This window comes from Pteropus vampyrus, unplaced genomic scaffold, assembly GCF_000151845.1.
Source record: "Pteropus vampyrus isolate Shadow unplaced genomic scaffold, Pvam_2.0 Scaffold261, whole genome shotgun sequence".
Taxonomy (NCBI): domain Eukaryota; kingdom Metazoa; phylum Chordata; class Mammalia; order Chiroptera; family Pteropodidae; genus Pteropus; species Pteropus vampyrus.
In genome coordinates this window covers 1,765,623-1,781,402 of record NW_011889042.1, presented here as the reverse complement: position 1 = coordinate 1,781,402, position 15,780 = coordinate 1,765,623, and the positions used below count along the sequence as shown (strand labels likewise).

Sequence of the window (15,780 nt, the reverse complement as noted above, 5' to 3'; positions counted from 1 at the left end):
TTATCTTCTTGGTAGTAGTAGGAAGAGTTCAGATTCCTAGTAATTTCTTAATATATTTTGTGGGTGAGTTGTTAGAGGTGCTGAAGTTTTTAAACAGACTTTTCTTTACATGATTTAAACTTTGTATTTAGTAGTAGTAGTACTGGTTGGAGATTAAGGGACAGGGGTGGTGGGAGAGGGCCAGGCATATTCAAACAAATGTCACCATTATATATGCAAGTTTAGAGTTGCATCTCAAGAAAAGAGGTTCCAGCTTTTACCTAGAGCCACATGTTCTGTGGCAGTAAGCTTTTTTGCTACTATTAAACAATACATATTATACTTTAAGGTATTAAGCTCCCTTCAGCCTTCTTAAAGATTTAAATTCAACTGCTTATCAACTCTCACACCTCTCTATTAAAAGGCCATCGTTTTAATTTTCTCAGAATTCTATTTTTAATGTTGTTGTTATCTTATCACATTTCTTAATGCTTTCTTATGTGTGCAGATGGTGAGTTATCTTAAATTAGATTGTATTAGTTATTGTCCTGTTCTATAAAAGGAATAAATTGAAAAGATTTTCAGGGCATTGTATAATTACAGATTTGTTCCCATATATCTACAATGTGGAGTTAAGCTGTCATCCCTTGCCTTCCTCCCTAAACCACCCTACATACATGTCCTCCAAATCCTTTTCATATAAAAAAGAAAAAATATCTATCTAGGGGTTGGGGGAGGCAGCAAAGGAAAGTAAGTAATTTCCAAATACAGTAGGTCCTCGAATAACATTGTTTTGTTACAAGGTTGATGAGATACAGGAATTTAAGTTGTTTATATCAATTAGCCTATGGTAAAGTCGGGTTCATTATTTGTCATTAAAGTCGCAGAACCTGTCAAGGACTTACTCTACTGCTTCCCTCCGAAGCCAGTTTTAAACCCCTTGGCTTCTTTTTATAAACAGGACTATAACTCTCACAATTGTTTAAGTCTGGTTGTGGTTTACATATTGTGCGGGATGGGAATAACATTCTTTGTTTTATGGAAGAAGTTCTTACACATGTGGTAAGAAGGATCGTGGTACAAAGCTGTATGTTTTGTGTCCCATCCCATTCCCTCCCCCCATACTATCTTATAATATTTTTTGTTTTTCAGGAGTCAGATTCTCTGTGGCTCAGGAATGGAGTTTTCCTTAGTTTCTAAGGGCTAATCTGAATTAGATAGCCTGTCGATAGCTATGGGCTTTGACCTTTGTTAATTTAAACCAAATCACTTTTCCTACCATGATGGATTTCAAATTATAAGTATAAGCCTTTGCTTCTGATTCAGTGAACTCTCAACATCAAGGCAAATTTCATCCTTCTTTTACAAAATATTTGCTGTCTTCATTGGATGAAGCTTGAACTTTGTACCTATCTCAAGTATATTAACAGCATCCGAAACTGTTCTTGTCTCCCTTTCCTTTCCTCCAGCACTTCTACCTTTCCCTTTGTATCTTAAACCAATTAAATGTAGCATGCACTTCTCTCATGTGCTAGTGGTATAAGGCAGAGTTGAAGTAGATTCTCTTCCAAAAAGCCATTTCCACAAGATTTAGTTGGATGAGGGATGACTGCCTTTTAAAAATTAGACATTTTTACCCCATGTGTTTGTATCAGATTTGCTTTGTTCTGTGTACCTACGCCTTAGCTAGTAAGTAAACATTCTTAATTATAAATATGAAGATTATAACCTTGTTTTCCATCATTGTTAAGCAGGCTGTTCTTTAGATTCATTTTTAGTTAGGATTTAGAATTCTATAGCATTCTGTGCTGTCTGTTTAAAATGTTTGTATTAGGGGTAATAGAGTTTTTGCTTCAGATGTAGATGTAGATCACTCAGTCTCAGCTATCTTTTCAGTGGTTGCTGCTCTATCAATTTGACTGCTGTAGTTGGTTATTGAGTAGTCTCATGATAAAACCATTTTGTTTGGAAGTTATAGATCTTGTTACAGAGCTAGTCTAGCTAGATATTAATTTAACCTGAAATTTGCTTTCTTAGTGATTTATAATTCTTAATTTTTGTTTTTAGCTGGGAAAACTCTTCAGATATTTAACATTGAAATGAAAAGTAAAATGAAGGCCCATACCATGACTGACGATGTCACCTTCTGGAAATGGATCTCTCTGAATACGGTTGCTCTTGTTACGGATAATGCAGTTTACCATTGGAGTATGGAAGGAGAGTCTCAGCCAGTGAAAATGTTTGATCGTCATTCTAGCCTTGCAGGTTGCCAGATTATCAATTATCGTACAGATGCAAAGCAAAAGTGGTTACTTCTGACTGGTATATCTGCACAGGTAACATTTTTTCCAGTTTTTAATAAAGAAAAGGTCTAGAGAACTGATATGCCCAGAAAGCAGTTTATTTTGAAATTAAGTCTTCTATGCTCAGTGTTGTTGAATCTGACTTATTTTGGAAGACTTTTTTTCTTCTTTCTTTCTTTTTTTTTTTTTTTTAAGAAATAAAGGTTGCTGGCTTAATGCCCTTATACTGACATATTATTTCGGAGTACATACCCTTACCAAGTATTTTTAGGTCTCTTGTGCAGATTGAGTAGATATTTGAGTTCTTGTATGAATGATTTGGAATTTATTATGACTATTTGCTGCCGAATGAGTACTGCTATACATATATTTCTTTAAGAGACCGGAAAGAGATAGTTGTGTATGAAGCACATTTTAAACATTCATGTTAAACTTTAATAAGATAATGTTTGGAGTTAATTTTTAAGTTAAAAGATATCAAATCTACGGCGAGAGACTAAATAACAAAAAATTGTAAATTTTGCTTAAGATGTTAGCAATGCTAATTATTTCACTAGTTGAATCTGGGAGTTATTGGCTCATTGAGTCCCCAAATTTTATTCTCTTTTATCTTTTGTAGCAAAATCGTGTGGTGGGAGCTATGCAGTTATATTCTGTAGATAGGAAAGTGTCTCAGCCCATTGAAGGACATGCGGCTAGCTTCGCACAGTTTAAGATGGAAGGAAATGCAGAAGAATCAACGTTATTTTGTTTTGCAGTACGGGGTCAAGCTGGAGGGAAGGTAAGTTTTGGCTTTGGAAATTTTAATGAGAATTTCTTTTGCTGTTAATAACGTCATCTAATTTTAAAATCGTTTTTTCTTGTTAATTTGTTTTTAACATTAGGATTTATGGTGACTGAATTCTGCTTCTAGTGACACTTGTCTAAAATGAATAATATTGACAACTTTTTTATTCAGCTGTTTATAGTAAGACTTTATTTTGCTTGCCTTTACCACAGGTCCTAATTCTGTTTTTCAACTTCATTGTGCATAAGAATGATTAGGGTTGCTAAAGTGTGCATTCGTGTGCCTCACATTTAGGGAGTCTGATTCAGTAAGTGGAGCTCATAATCTGCATTTTAAATACCTTAGGTGACTAGATAGAATGTGACCTACAATTTGAGTAACATTGCTTTAAGTCAGAGCATCTCAGCCCTGGCTCTACGTTGGAATAACCTGGACAATTGAAGTACTTTGTATGTTAGGGCTCTTAGTTGCAGACAGTAGAAACAAAGTCTGGTTGATTAGAGCATAGAAAATTTACTGAAAGGATAATGGATAGTTTACAATAGCTAGGAATATTTAGAAGCAAGCTTGGGAAGATGCAGAGAAATAAGGGAGAATGAGCAGTGGCCAGGGCCCCAGGCAAAAGCCCTGCCACAGAACCTTGAGAACTTCACTGCTGCTGTGACTGCAGCGCTGGATGACACAGCACTGCTGCCTCTGGAAACTCAGTTTGACTGCTCTTCTCACTGCCAGAGTAGAACCTCTAAAATCTTAATATTTTTCAGTAGTAACTAGTTGAAAATATTAAGATAGCAATTGCTTAAAATATGATAATCTATACCCTTTCAGCAGGGAGAGAACATAGGCACAGAGAGTTTTCTGCCTAAACTTTCCAAGTAAGAATCTCTGAACCAAAGAACAATCCTACCAGCCTCTCAATATGACAAGGGTAGAAAACACTGATCTTTAGTACTGAATTGGAGTAATGTAAACAAAAAGACATCATAGGTTTTAGATATTAGGTATTAACCTTAAGACAAAAAGGCTGAGACATTTTTTGAAAAGTCCTACTGGAAAAAAACTTCAATATCATTTTTATAGTATCCAAAAACATGTTTATAGTTCTTTAGCCTATTTGATTCATTGTGCTGTAGCTTTTGTAGTCTACCATGCTTTCGAAGACATAATATTTTCAATATGGCTAGTCATTGTGATTTAGGATGAGAGCCTGTAACTTTCATATGATATTATCTTGGAAATGGAATTATTTTTTGAGTCCATTCCTGACATGACTAAGTAAAATATATAATATTCTTTCATTGACATTATTTACTTTCACTTGCCTGGCTAATGTGTAGCATCAGACATTTTAAACTAAAAGATTCTCATGGCTCATCTTAGAAGATGCATACTTCCCATCTGTGTTAGAGTAGATGTACAGGCAGAAAAGACAAGTTAGATTTCTATTTGGAAATGCTAAATTATAATTGAAAACCACAAGAAAGCACTTTTGTGGGTTATGTGTTACCATTCTGTGCCCTTAACTTAAGGTAGATTGTGGTGTGATTGTTTCAGCTATTCAGCTGATTTTAAAGTTTTTATCTTGAAATAATAATGCATTCATAGGAAGCTGCAAGACAGTACAGAGAGATCCCCTATATCTTTTACCTAGTTTCCCTCAATGGTTACATCTTACATAGCTTTATGTATAGTAAACAAACAAACAAAAAATAGCATTGGTACAATTACATAATTCTGTTATTTTATCACGAGTATATTCGAGATACATAACGAGTAGATTCGCGATATATACTATTTCATCACCACAAGGATTTCCCTCATGCTACTCCCCTTATAGTCACACCCACTCTCCTATCATCTCTTAACCCCTCACAACCACTAAATAGCTTTTCATTTCTATAATTTTGCCACTTCCAGAATGCTATATAAATAGAATCATATAGTATGTGACCTTTTGAGATTGCTCCCCTCCCCCCGCACGCTCAGCATAATGTCCATGAGAGTTCCTTTTATTACTGAGGAGTATTCCGTAGTATGGTTGTACCATAGTTTAATAGTCACCTGTTGTAGGATGTTTTGGTTGTTTCCAGTTTGAAGCTACAAATAAAGCTGCTATGATCAAACTGCTAAAATATCTAGGTTTATTTAAGTTTTATTGTCTTTTGAACAGTTACACATCATCGAAGTTGGTACACCACCTTCAGGGAACCAGCCTTTTCCAAAGAAGGCAGTGGATGTTTTCTTCCCTCCAGAAGCACAAAATGACTTTCCTGTTGCAATGCAGGTATTTTAGGCAAAACGAAGGGACTTTTGAAATCTCTCCTCTTAACAAAATTAATCCAAAAACTATTATTACTCATAGTCAATATAATTTAAGTGGTGCTTAAAAGAATATCTTTTATTTAAAAATAAAGTTTTTTGGTGAAACTCTATAAAGTAATAATATATAAACTGGGTTATCTTGAATTGTTCAAAATTATGTTTTCTCTTTTATACACTTTATTCATATTATGTTTTATGTAAGAGCTTGGGATATGCCATATTTAAATGTGCTGTAAAAATGAAGAAACCATAAACAAATATTAGCTTAAAATTTTTCATGTAAACTTCTTGTCACAGTTCTAAAATTTCATCATCACTAAAATGGATTTGGATTAAATTTTGTTTATAGGTTCATTATTTTACTGAAGTGTTGATTTTCTTTATACAGATCAGTGAAAAGCATGATGTAGTATTCTTGATTACTAAGTATGGTTATATCCATCTCTATGATCTTGAGACTGGTACCTGTATCTACATGAACAGAATCAGTGGAGAAACAATCTTTGTTACTGCACCTCATGAAGCCACAGCTGGAATAATTGGAGTAAATAGAAAAGGACAAGTAAGAAAACCTTGAAACTTAAATTAAGCAATAAAATAACACTTATTACTGTTAGCTTTTTCTTTTAAGTAAATGGTAACTTTGGATGTCAGAAAATAATGTACACCTGAAAAAACAGAAGCATATGATATAGAAGCAAAATCTCTCTTTGATCTTGTCTCAGAGAGAGAGAGACTATTTGGCATATGGCCACCTAAGATTGTGTTATGTGTCTGTTTTCAAAAGAAGTGACTTTATGCAAAGAAACTATTAGGGACACATTTGACGGACTGTATACTTTTTATAGGAGTATTCTTCCTATGACCTCTAAGACGGGCTATCAACTACAATGAAAGGAATTTTTCCTGCATATTTTCTAATTCTTTGTTACTAAATATTTAATATTGGAAGGTGATGTGTTATAGTAGCTATTGTGGGGTATGTGGCAAGTTATCGAGTTAGACTGGGAAAATATTAGCTGTTGTGAATTGGTCATGATTGACAAACCTCTTCACATCATTAACAAGTGATTCTTTTTCAGTGTTTTCTTAGTGTTTTAATGTAATTGGAATATTCCACCTGGAGGTATCTTTTCTAAAAAATGGTTAAAACTTCAAAAATAGTACTGTTATTTGTCTTGACTTTTACTAGTTTTCCGCCAAATTAATACTTTTCCCAAGTAGTAAGCAAAGGGAGTAGTAGTTGTTTTTTTTCTGCTTTGTTCTCTTAAGTTCCAGAAAATGGGCTGTATGTGAAGAGGCAAATTCTCTAGAGAAAGGGAGTCTTTCCTTACCTGCTCATCCCCTGCCTCAGCTCCACACCTGGTCAGCTGCTTTATCTTTATTCCCTTACAACTTAGCCCGTCTCACAGCACTTACCACAATGAATTACATTGCTTGCTGAAAACTGCTTCAGTCGCTGTTCTTTAGGAAAGGGGCTTTTCTTTGTTTGTGTTTCCACACCAGTCAATGTCTGGCACAAAAGTGACTTTAAAAATTAAGTAGCTTTCATTTATTCACTTGCATGTGTCTTGGAAAAATCAAGAATGAATTGGCCTTTTGGTGAACTAGGTCAGTGATAATTTAATAATCATGAAGTTGATAAGCCAGAGACCTTTTATTTTCACTACTTAGCTGATGTTTTTAAGATAATGTTTAAACTAAAGTAACTTGAATGATTTTGCCAATATATTTGATAATCATAACTCTGATTCTGAGAATTTACTGTTCTCTTTTCCATTCCCTACAATTTTCTGTGCCAGCTGCTTTGAGTAAGGAGATGGGTGTTTACAGTAACCTGAGGCCTTAGGACTTTTCTCTACACTTCTGATCAAAGCCAAGTATAGCTGGACATATACCCTGAAGGAATGAGTGTGTAGTTTCTATTGGTTGAAAAATCAAAAGTGATGAAGATGTCATTGCCAATATCTAGCTTAACTTGGTAGACCCGAGTACTTTAGAAGATACTGGAATGAACCTTCTTTGTACCCTGTAGATCTTAAATACTGGTTGCTGGAAATCTATTAGAACAATTAACCAACATCTGGTCCTTTCCTAAACATGTACTGAGACATTTGGTCCATGCCCAGAGGTCTTGGATATTTAGTTCTTGAAATGTGCCAATACCAGCTAGGCTAACCAAGGCGCAAGAAGGGTTATTATTGGGTATACAGCTACAACACAATTATTAGACCAATAAAACATAATATTTTTATGTATTAATCCTATAAACCAAAAACGTAAAAAGCATTATGGGCTTTTTGTACTCGGGGACATTTTCTGAGCCTGGATAGTTTTGACAGGACCATTTGGCATGGAACAAATAAGCTCATGGACATTTAAGAACAAATTTCAAGGACCTTTTATCATGAACCAAATGTCTTTGTGGATGTTTTAGACGGGACCAAATGTCCTGCAAGGGTTAGAACAAGTCTAAAAGTAAGATAAAGATGAAACTGTGGATTTGACATTTGGGGAAGACTAAGGTAGTGATTAGTAGGAAGTTTCAGAATGAATAGTTGAAACTGGATTTGTTCATTTTCCTTATTTATTTTTTTTTAGGAGGTAACCATTAAATTAAAGGTGGAGGTCAGGAATGCAAATGACTATAAAGAAAGTAATCACTTCCTTCCTTTAAAAGGCATGTCTTAATATGGAGTAGAATGACACATTGCAGATACCAGATGGTCTAAGTAAGCTTTGAGGAGAGGAGTTAGACCTGTAAAAATGAAAATTTTAGAGGTTCTAATTTCTTCATTTTCCTCAAAAGGAATAATAGAACAGGCAGGATTGACTTTTACCTATTTGTTTGGTTATTGAGTTCTCAAATTGTATTTGACTCTTGTTGCTCTTGGGACAGAAATTTCCCATTTTCATTTATTTAATAAATATTAAGCATTTACTTTGTGCTAAACACTGCCCAATGCTAACAGTACAATTAAAGATAAGTACCCTCCACCCCCTTTTTAATGTGAAATAGTGACTGAGAAACAAGCAAGAAATTCTAATAGTAGGAGGAGTACTGTTGTTGAAGGTAATAGAAGTAGTTCACAAGCTGGGGTGTCTAACCAGCTCTGCTGCTGGAGAGAAGAATGGATGTGTAGTGAAGGGCTCCCTTTCTCTATGGCAATTAACAGTATTTCGGCTTTTAGGCAAGTAGGGCAGCATTTTGTGGCAGTGACTTTTTAGGAGGACTGAGGGTGGTAACTATACTTCAAATATAAGCAATTAGAAATTGCTTTTTACTGATGCCACTTTAGTAAGCACCTACTGTATACCTTGCATTATATTAAGTGCTGAGTATAATGTGGCCTATAGGAATGTAAATGTAATTAAAGAAAATTACTGGAAAATACTTGTGGGGGGAAAAAAAAAACACCCTAGGGTTAAAAGGAATATATATACCTTAAACTTCTTCCAGGTAATCCCTAAAATTTGTTTATTTCATAGTTTCTTTATAGTCATTTTCTAGTCATTGTCAGGATTGTGTTACCTAAGAATCTATAAATCATATGGAATTGTCTTTCAGAGCTCAGTTAACTAGGCACCTTAATCTTTGGTGTTAACCACATTGAAAGTGAATGGATGATAGCAAAGCAATTAATTTGAGCAGTATGAAATAGGGAGAATGGCCATATTTCAGGAACCCCCAACTGGCTTAGCACCCCTTAGTTTTCTCTCTTCTGGCCTCTTTTTACTTTTTTACGGCAACATGAAAGCATCTGTCACAATTTTAGTACTTTGTGACTCAGTGGTAATTGGTTCTAAACAGGTTTGGTATCATTGATCTCCAAATGAACACATTGCAGCTCTTCATTTATCTTTAAATTGCAGGTTCTATCAGTGTGTGTGGAAGAAGAAAACATAATTCCTTATATCACCAACGTCCTACAAAATCCTGATCTGGCTCTGAGAATGGCTGTACGTAACAACTTAGCTGGTGCTGAAGAACTCTTTGCTCGGAAATTTAATGCTCTCTTTGCCCAGGGAAATTACTCAGAGGCAGCAAAAGTGGCTGCTAATGCACCAAAGGTAAGTAGTTATGAAAGAAGTTGCCATGATTCAATTAATGTTAATATGCTCTATTTTTAATACTGTTAGAAGTGGAACCAGCTCTCCACAGAGAAACTAATCTTGAGGTTAACATTTTCCTGTAGTAGCATATGAGTTACTTGTCAGTGTCTCTGGATTTCGTTAATTACTTTTCTGTGCTCTAGATTTGATTAGTTGTTTAAAATCCAGAATGTTAGAAGCATATGTAGATTTAACAAGCTAGGATTTACATAGATGTAATAATGTTTAGTTAGTTGTAATACTGTTTGACCTTAATGATAGCTGCCATTTTTTTTTTTCCTGCAAAAGCTTTGTTTCCATTTGGTTCACAGCTTGGGAGAGGGCTCCAGGGTGGTTAAAAAGCTGCCTAGTAGCTGCAAGGAGAGGCACAGGCAGAAGCCCTGACACCAGGGGGATGCCAGCGGGGCCCCTCAGAGGCCACTGGGCTCCAGAGGCTCCTCGTCGTGCTCAAGGGCGAACCTTTTGAAGAGATACTCAGCCCCACCAGGGGCCAGTCAGCCTTCAGAGGTTAGTCAGGTGGTTGCCCATCTTCTTGATGAGTTTCACCTCATCTAGGAAGTGGCTCTTCAGGAAGTCACAGAAATGGGGTTCTGTGTGATCAGAATCCAGAGCATGCAGATCCAGTAGAGCCTGGTTCAGGTTCTTCTCTAGGACCACGGCAGCTTCCATGGTGTCCATTGTTTTATCCCACTAACCCTGGGACAGCTTCTGTGCATCCTGGAGAGGGCATGGCCACTGTGCTGGCTTTATGTCTTTAAGAGACTCTCTGTGCCCTCCACTTCTCAGCCAATTCATGGAAAAAGTGGCCCATCCCCTTCAGAGCCACATCTTTGCAGTCAAAATAGAAGCCCAAAAGAGAAGTTAAGTGTAGGAGGCCCACAGATGCAGGTTAATCAGGCAGTTCATAGCAGCTTCTACCTCTGTGGAACAGTTCTGACAAATCTTGGAGCTCATGGTTGATCAGGAATAAGGAGCTAAGCTCAAAGAAGATGTTGGCTGGTCTCTGAGGCAGAGAGTGGCTGAGAAGATGGTTCCAAAGTTTACACCTGGAAAAGAGGTTGAAGGATGGTTGGAGGCTGGAAGAAAGAGTATCCATGGATCTGTTCCGTCCAAACACTGTTGAAGCAAGAGACAGATCCATGGGACCACAGAGCACACTGCCTGATAGTACTGATTTTATTTCCAAAAGTTGAATAATAAACAGTTCCTGTTCAGTTTATGGTAGGAAGAGTTGTCTGAAATTGAGCTGAGTTTATTCTTATCTCTTTTGTGTTATGTTGGACTGAATGAATAGCTCACATTCTCACCAGTATTATGATATATCATGAAATTTGCACTTAATGCGAACCTGTACTAAAAGCTAGCTGTAACAACTGTATACTTATTTTCTCACACACTGGCAATGTAATTAGATTGGTATATTTTTGATTCTGAATTACATTGAACCACAGAAGTGACATGTTGACTGAACCTTTTTACTATTCATTATAGTGAAGATTTGAAATTTAGTGTTAGTAGATGAAATCGTGCTTTTAAGATTACCTAAAAATGGAGTTATTAGTGTGATGTTGGGTCACCTTAAAGGAGTCTGTATCATTTCTCTTTCTTAAAGGGAATCCTTCGTACTCCAGACACTATTCGTCGGTTCCAGAGTGTTCCAGCCCAGCCAGGTCAAACTTCTCCTCTACTTCAGTATTTTGGAATCCTTTTGGACCAAGGCCAGCTAAACAAATATGAATCCTTAGAACTGTGTAGGCCTGTACTTCAGCAAGGGCGGAAACAGCTTTTGGAGAAATGGTTAAAAGAAGATAAGGTATGTAACTTTTGTTACCATACTTTTGCTTTGATTGCACTAAATACCATGTTAGCAAGTGAAAAACATCTAGGCTGCACCAAAACATCTCTATTATTTACTGCTTGTAGGAATAGAATAAGCAGAAATTGCATGAGATACATAAACTTAATTCCCTTTAAAACTTAATTTTATAACATGTCAAGATAAGATCTTTGTCAAGGATTCTTGCTTGGTGGTTAAAACTACTAACATGGAAACAAATTGCTATCCTTTGATTTAGGAAAAGCTTAGTGTGAGACACTTAATTCAGTATGCATTCATATTTGTCAACATGTAACACTCATTTGGACATAAGAATATATTTCTATCTCCCACATCCCACACTTGATAAGATAGATACGCACAGTAGTTTCAACTATGCAAATATATCTTTTCTTGTAGAATTTGCCAAGTATCAAAATTGTGGTATTTGCTGATAGTAACCATGTTTGGGTGTGCAAGGGAAACATGTTATGTAAAATGTTGGATCATAGATATGTTAATAAGACAGCAGGGCTGTCTAATTAGCAGTGATACAGATTCCCAGAATGATTTCACAGTATGCTGATTGGCATTACATGGGAAAATATTTAACTCAGTTTCTTGAAATTTATTTAAATATGATCCTTTAAAAACTTGTTAACCAGCTTTCTTTACTGTAGGATTTCTCTATGCCTTTTATATTCATTGAGTACTTAACTAATTTCTTTTTATATAGAGCATTTAATGGTACTGTGTTTTCTAGAGCATATTATAGAAAACATTGCTTATTTGTAAGGCAGCTAACAAGTTGGAACAATCCACCAGTGCTATTCCTTTTATACCATCATAAAAGTGGCAGTATTGAAGTTTCATGTCTTAACGCCATTTCAAGAACTGATGTGGTCCCATATGACACACTCTGAATAGTGAATAACTGTTAATGTTACTAGACCTTTCAGGTTTACTGAATATTGGTAATGTTTTTACATTACTAATTCTGAGTCCTTGTTTCTTGACCCAGCTTCTGGCAATCTTGTATACTGGAGACTAATACTTCAGAGTTGGATGCTTAGATAGGAGCCTATGCTGAAGAATAGTTACTAGCCACACTAGCGAATATTTGAGATCTGTCCTAATTGTTTAAGATAAGGGAGGATTGGAACCTCCAAGATTATCTGAGTTGACCTATATAATGGTGTGAAACTTTTTTGGATATCATTACCTTTTTTCATGAATGGTCATATGGCATCCATTTGTAATAAAAGAGATACTCATCAACTCTTCATTAGTTAGCATTTTCAGTTAAGAAACATATACTCTAATAGAACTTCTTACCTCTCAGTATTGAATATCAAAGTTAAGGGCTATTCTCTGACATAACCACTAAAAGTAGAAAACCAACTCTAGTATGTAAAGCAAACCCTTTTAGGGAAGCTGCTTTACAGATTGGGCAGCTGACTAAGAAAGGTTGAATAGTACAGAGGAGGAAATCTGCTTATATACCACCTAAAAATTTTAAAATTTTTATCTGATCTTTTGGAATCATTGTCCTGCTTTACAAATCCAAAAGTCAAGAAGATAATGGAGTTTAGATACTTCAGACATACAGATTATACCTTACTTTTAATAATGGTCTTTATGGTAAGCTTCATCTGGTTCCTTAATATCAAATTTTCATTTGGTAATATTACATTCAAAGTTGCATTATTTTGAAAAATTGGGGCCATGTGGGTCTGATACCTGAGTATTTTTAATAGTTAGAAGTATAACATTCCGCTTTTTAAGTACTTAATTTCTAACCAAGTATTGGTAATATCTATTAAATGTGAAATTTTGGTGGGCTTTTTATCCTTAAGTGGAGTGTGTGGAGAATTTTACTGAGACATTACTGTGACTATATGATCAAGAGTCTTTACTAACCACAATCCCTGAATACTTATGATATATTCTGGGACAATTAACTAAGTGCTTATCATATTATTTACAGTGGAAGTATTGTCAGCTGTTCATTTATAAAACAATTCATGGAATACTAAACAATCTCTTTTTATCTTTGGACAGCTGGAATGTTCTGAAGAACTTGGTGACCTTGTGAAATCTGTGGACCCTACATTGGCACTTAGTGTGTACCTAAGGGCTAATGTACCAAATAAAGTCATTCAGTGCTTTGCAGAAACAGGTCAAGTCCAGAAGATTGTTTTATATGCTAAAAAAGTGAGTTCAAGAAAATAAATCCTCAACATAAATTTATTAAAACATTAACGAGAAATTAGCCTATAGAAGCTCTAAGTGACTTTAATAGTGAATTTCCATAGGGGATGGAAAAAGATATTGCCTTGAGAGACCTAGAAGGTATTGCATTGAAAGAAATAGGTTAGATAGAGAAAGACAAATATTTCATGATTTCACGTACATGTGGAATCTAAAGAATAAAATAACAGCAAAAGCAGAAAAAAACAGAATATTTTGAGGACTACTAGATGGGGGTGCTTGGGAGGGATGGTGAAAAAAGGCAAAGGATTTAAGAAGTACAAATGAATAGTTGCAGAATAAGACATGGAGATGGAGAGTGTAGTATGGGGAACATGGTTAATGTAATATGTAAGGGAGAACAGAGGTACTAGATTTAGTGGGGTGATCACTTTGTGAGTTATGTGGATCTCTGATCACTATGCTGTACAACTGAAACTGATATGCCAACTATAATTGAAAAAAAAACCTCACTGAATTGTACAATGGAAGTAAGAGCAACTAATTGTCTATTATATTTCAGTAAAGCTGGGGGAAAAAAAGATTCCCCCTTTTACATTCTGAAACTAACCAAAGTTTCTCTTCTTTTGGATATCTGGAAGAATTAACTCTCTAACAGAGGCTATTTCAGCTACTTCCTCATTTCAAATCTCCCAACAGATTATGTTCTACCTAGAATGACTGTAGTTAAAAATTAAAACATAACGCTCAGTACAATTCTATGACAATGGCTTATTCAAAGCAAATACATATTGTAAATAACAACCAGAGTTAAAATGATACAATTCATTAATTGTTTCACAAAATTTATGGGTTCAGACAGGAGACAGCTGAACATATCAGTATGTTTGTCACTTCTACCCCATTTGCTCAAAGTGTTTTCTGAGTGAGACTATTCATGATCAATGCCACCAGCAGTGGATAAGCCTGGTCCCTGCAGTGAACCTGTCCTGTTATGGAGTATGTTTCTTTTCGCCTTTCTTTGTATCACTGATAGAAATTGTAATTTTTGAATTGTCCTGTTAACAAAAATGGAATTGTTTTTTCTAGAACGATATTTCCTATTCTGCTTACCAAACTATAATTTAGTGGCATTTAAATTACATGACGGCTCCAATAAAATATAACTGGAATAAATTGATTTTATAAAAAAAAGTGTATTTCCTTAAATTTGAATTACTTGGAAAAGTATAAAAACCCTATTTTAGTTCTCACATATAGAATTATTCAGAAAAGGAGACGGTTACTCTTACATAGCTTATCAGAATTTAAGATGGCAGGAGCATACTTATTTTAATCTGTTAGAGCAAACTTTTTGAAATAGTCATTCATCAAAAATGAATAAGCCAATTATAAAAATTTATGGCTATTCAGATATCTCCAAGGTATCTATTTGCCTCATATAAACTGAGGTCAAATTAAGCATCTTAAGTTAAAACTGAATTTGTATTTTCACCAATAGTTCTATATTAGTAAGATTCTATTCTAGAAAAAACAAAACAAAGCATTTAAATGATATAAAAATGAAAACTTTGCGGCAGGGTTTAAAGTTTTGTCTTTTTTTAGGTTGGATATACTCCAGACTGGATCTTTCTGCTGAGAAATGTCATGCGTATCAGTCCAGATCAGGGACAGCAGTTTGCTCAAATGTTAGTTCAGGATGAAGAACCTCTTGCTGATATCACACAGGTAAAGACATTAAAATGTATTCTGTAGAAGTTGATTTAAATAGAGAATGGAGGGATCTGTGTTTAAACAACTTGGAGAAGAATGGGTTAGCCTTTCTGTTTGTAAATACTAGAGCTGTGTCTATACATTGACAAAAAAGCAAGTTGCAGAAGAATGGACAGTAAGATACCATCTATATACAGTTTTAAAATGTATGAAAAGAACTCCATCTTTAGAGATGTGTATTATTAAAAATATGAGAAATATGTGGAAATAATAAAACTCAAAGGACAATTGCTGCCACTGGGTGAGGAGAGAGGGAAGTGATACATATGGAAGTGGGAGTCAAAGACTCCATATTTATGAATTTGCATATTTTAAATAGTTTATCAAAAATTTAAATCTATAGGTTTGATTATATTCTGCTATTATATATATCTTGAAATATATTGTAGTTGTTTTTACCAGAAGTAAAGATAACTCCAGAAGACAAAAATTTATTCTTAAATTATGAAGTTATGTTGTCCAGATAATATTTTTTA

At 35.1% G+C, this 15,780-nt stretch overlaps 1 protein-coding gene across 2 annotated transcripts in view; it reads left to right on the top strand.

Moving 5' to 3' along the window:
- The window catches only part of CLTC (clathrin heavy chain), a 63,126-nt gene that overhangs the window by 20,933 nt on the left and 26,413 nt on the right, over positions 1-15,780 (top strand). For both annotated transcript variants that reach the window (XM_011375055.2, XM_011375056.2), the window contains exons 3-10: positions 2,047-2,315; positions 2,902-3,063; positions 5,240-5,353; positions 5,780-5,953; positions 9,265-9,462; positions 11,117-11,317; positions 13,382-13,534; positions 15,137-15,259. In XM_011375055.2, coding sequence (XP_011373357.1) covers positions 2,047-2,315; positions 2,902-3,063; positions 5,240-5,353; positions 5,780-5,953; positions 9,265-9,462; positions 11,117-11,317; positions 13,382-13,534; positions 15,137-15,259 — 1,394 coding nt within the window. The remainder of the gene's footprint in view (positions 1-2,046; positions 2,316-2,901; positions 3,064-5,239; positions 5,354-5,779; positions 5,954-9,264; positions 9,463-11,116; positions 11,318-13,381; positions 13,535-15,136; positions 15,260-15,780) is intronic.